Below are 3,323 nucleotides of genomic sequence, written 5' to 3'. Positions count from 1 at the left end.
CGCAGATGGCTTTCGAATAATGCTGAACTCCCGCAACCCAAAGCTAAATTATATAGTTTGAACACCTTAAATGGATTGAGAAGGACTAAATCTAGAAAATTCAGTCGACGGCTAAGCAAGTTGTAGCATAAAACGTAAAATTTTGCCATCACTTCAATAGATTTGTGAGTTCAAGAAATCTCGTGAAGGAAAGCATTCATCTCTACGTCAGATATCGACCATTTACTCCGAATGTATCAATTGTTTCGACGTAAGAATTATAGATGATATTCTTCTAACATCATTTTTAACTTTTCCAGACATTAAATGATTAATATATTATTTACATATCAAGTAACAGCGTCAGAAACCGCCAGAAGCCGTCAAAGTGATCATTTGCGGCCTTTTTCGTTTCAAGCCATTTTTAAGCACAATTTTGATTATATTCTTGACTCCTATATATTTGATTGAATAGAAGGGACATTAATTCCCATATATCAAAGCAAAAACATGCAATGATTTCCCTTTTATGGCTCCAAAGAGGGCCGCGAATCGGAACAAAGTTGGGATTTTTGCTCAATTATCGAAAATGCGGTACGATTTTTTCGATTGAATTTTTCATACAAGAATTTCTGTGCAAACTGGTATCTATGGCCTAAGATAGTAGGCCCATGGTATTGAAAGTTTAATACAATAAAAGTTTTGGGTCGTCCGATATCATATCGTGGAAAATTTTGTTGATATCTCTTAAAACCACCAATTATGAGCATTTTTGAGGTTTGTCAACAAAATGGCTCGTAAAACGACGTCTGAATTAAATATCTTTATACATTCAGGTTAATTTCAATGCTTAAGGGATACCGTAAAGTAACTCCAATATGGATTTGATTTTTCTAATAATTATGTCTTTGAAATGTAAGCGCGAAACCGTCACAAAAAAATTATTTTTCTTCTGATTTTGAAAAAATCAAAAGTAGATTGGTTCAAGACGCTGTAACTCGCAAACTGATCATCCGATTTGGCTCAAATTTTGACTGAGTTCTAGTTAAGGATGGTTTTATCTAAAACTAATGTGTACTTGGCAGTATTTTCGTTATTTCTGTATCAGGCCAATGACTTTTCAGCCCATGTAGTATGTTAGTGTCTTTTTGGGAAATATTCGGTTCTGTGTATAGACGCTGAAATACACAATCTTACCTTCTGCATGTGTAATTTAACTTCCAGCCATTTCCCAAATGTATCCGACAATGTCAGTTTACGACTTTGTAAACAGAGCATTGCTTCATACGGTATCTTCAGAATATAAATGACTTCCTTCAATACTCGCCATGAATTTAGCAGCAATGGAAATTCGCGGTATTTTCTCTTCATTCCTGCTACCATCGCAATGTGCTCGATAATTTGCTGCGAATTCGCCAATTCATACAACTAAATCGAACGAAAAAATCAAATTATGATTTATGTTTCAACGCCAAGAAAATAAGAAAAAAAAACGAATTACGTTTTGAACTTTTCCAATCGAAAAATTGGTAAAAAAATCGGAATGCGAAAAAAAATTATCTTTCAATACTTACCATAACGTAAGTTGAGCCCCATCGAGTCTCAACGTCCAGTTTGGGCTTCTTCAATTGAATGCCAGATCCTTCAAGTAGATACTTGGTTGACTCCAACCTAAGGATCTTAGCAACTCGTCGGCACAGCAATATTATGTTCTTCGTTTCTTGAGGCATATTGTTCAGCGCATCTTTCACTACTAATTGCAGGGTATGCGCAGCACACCTGATGGCACTTAGGTCAAATGACTGGTGACCATGTTCGACTGAAATTTGTGGCATTATTTGACCCAACACGTTAGAATTATTTGACCCAACACGTTGTTCACTTTCGACATCATTTTTCGGATCAATTTCGCACTCTTCGAAAATCATATCTATTGCGTCATCGTCGCTCGGATCTTCTGTTGTCAATATGGCACTTATTTCACGATTGATTACATCTCTCGGTTGCGATCGATTGTACAGGTTTGCTACTTCAAAATCAAGTCTAACGGCTACCTTTTTGCGAGGCGGCTCTTCGGTGGCGGCTATCTGTTCAAGACGAATCATTTTTTGAACGTCTTTGCCATTATCAGCTCAAATGCTTACAACTTGGGTTCACTCGATGTTGTAACGATTCAAGCATTTTCGATAGGTTTCGAGCAAATTGTCGCTAGTGTGCGCTTTGTCCATAACAACCATTCCAATGTTGTGGATATTAATATTGGCATTTTTTACAAACTGCAAGTCGATTTCAAAAACTGATCGGCCAAGACGAGACGCCATATCGATTTGAATTGACACTGGGCTTCCTTTGATGTTCCTTTTAATTTTTTCTCGCACCAAGTCGGCTGCACGGTGCAAGTATTCATGAACAGCTGGCTGGTATTTACTCTTCAAGTCTAGTGGATGGCCAGCTCGCTCGAATTCTTCCAACTGTTTGGCTACAATTTCCTGAAAACCGAAATCCGTCAGACACGCGAACGGTCGCCCACCTAAAGCAATGATGGACACGCAATTTTGGAGAAGTTTCAAACGTCTTATTTGAATTGGTTCGTCGACATCATCATCAATATTGTCCAAGTAAAATTGTCGATGTTTGTAATAAAGATGTGACGCCAAATTTGAGGGATTTGATCCTACGTTTGGCACACAACTTTTCGCACAAATAAAAGTGTTTTTTAACTCCATTCTCCTCTCGAATGCCAGCATCATCGAAGAAAGTAAGTGCTTTCTTACCCGAAATCCGGTTATTTTTCAAATGGATGAGAATGAGAACGTCGAATTCAGTTTGACATTTGTCGAATGGTGAGTAGAATGTGAGAAAAATGTTGCATACACATTAAACGCAGCTAATTATAACGCTGCGTGGTGCGAATATTTCACTATAAAGGAGAGATGAACGTCAGTGCACAAGCTATCGGTTTCGCTTTACCGCTAGACGCAACCAATAGCAATATTGGTTTCGGTTCATTTTTTGATATTTAAATTACCAACGGCTGTCAAAAATCAAACAACGACAACAGTCGAATATACAATACACAGTTTGAATAAACATCGATCGGTTTCTTTTTTCCGCGAGAATTGCATAACTATTTTGCAAAATGTTAGTCGTCGTTTACCTAATTGACGCCAAGAAAAATATAATTATTCCACAGGATTGGATTTTAGCATTGGATCAAGAGACATTGAATAATGTTGGTAAGGCTTCGTATCAAAATCGACGAATTTTTTGGTCAAATCATGGGCTCAGTGATGATGGTACCCGATGAGTCGATTGCACCAAATTTCTATTTGCCATTATCAAAA

At 37.3% G+C, this 3,323-nt stretch overlaps 1 protein-coding gene across 1 annotated transcript; it reads right to left on the bottom strand.

The window, feature by feature from the left end:
- Positions 1–1,176: 1,176 nt before the first annotated feature.
- Positions 1,177–2,084, bottom strand: LOC129571157 (uncharacterized; the record flags this gene model as incomplete). Its single annotated transcript, XM_055450919.1, has 2 exons — positions 1,554–2,084; positions 1,177–1,407 (listed from the first exon to the last, which is right to left on the bottom strand). Coding segments are annotated over exons 1-2 (762 nt in total), but the record flags the coding sequence as incomplete, so codon positions are not given.
- Between the last annotated feature and the right edge of the window lie 1,239 nt (positions 2,085–3,323).

Source organism: Sitodiplosis mosellana, unplaced genomic scaffold (genome assembly GCF_009176505.1).
Source record: "Sitodiplosis mosellana isolate CC-2019 unplaced genomic scaffold, AAFC_SMos_1.0 Smas_scaffold_1481, whole genome shotgun sequence".
NCBI classification, from domain to species: domain Eukaryota; kingdom Metazoa; phylum Arthropoda; class Insecta; order Diptera; family Cecidomyiidae; genus Sitodiplosis; species Sitodiplosis mosellana.
The sequence above is the reverse complement of the archived record's forward strand: the minus strand, read 5'-3'. Positions and strand labels throughout refer to the sequence as shown.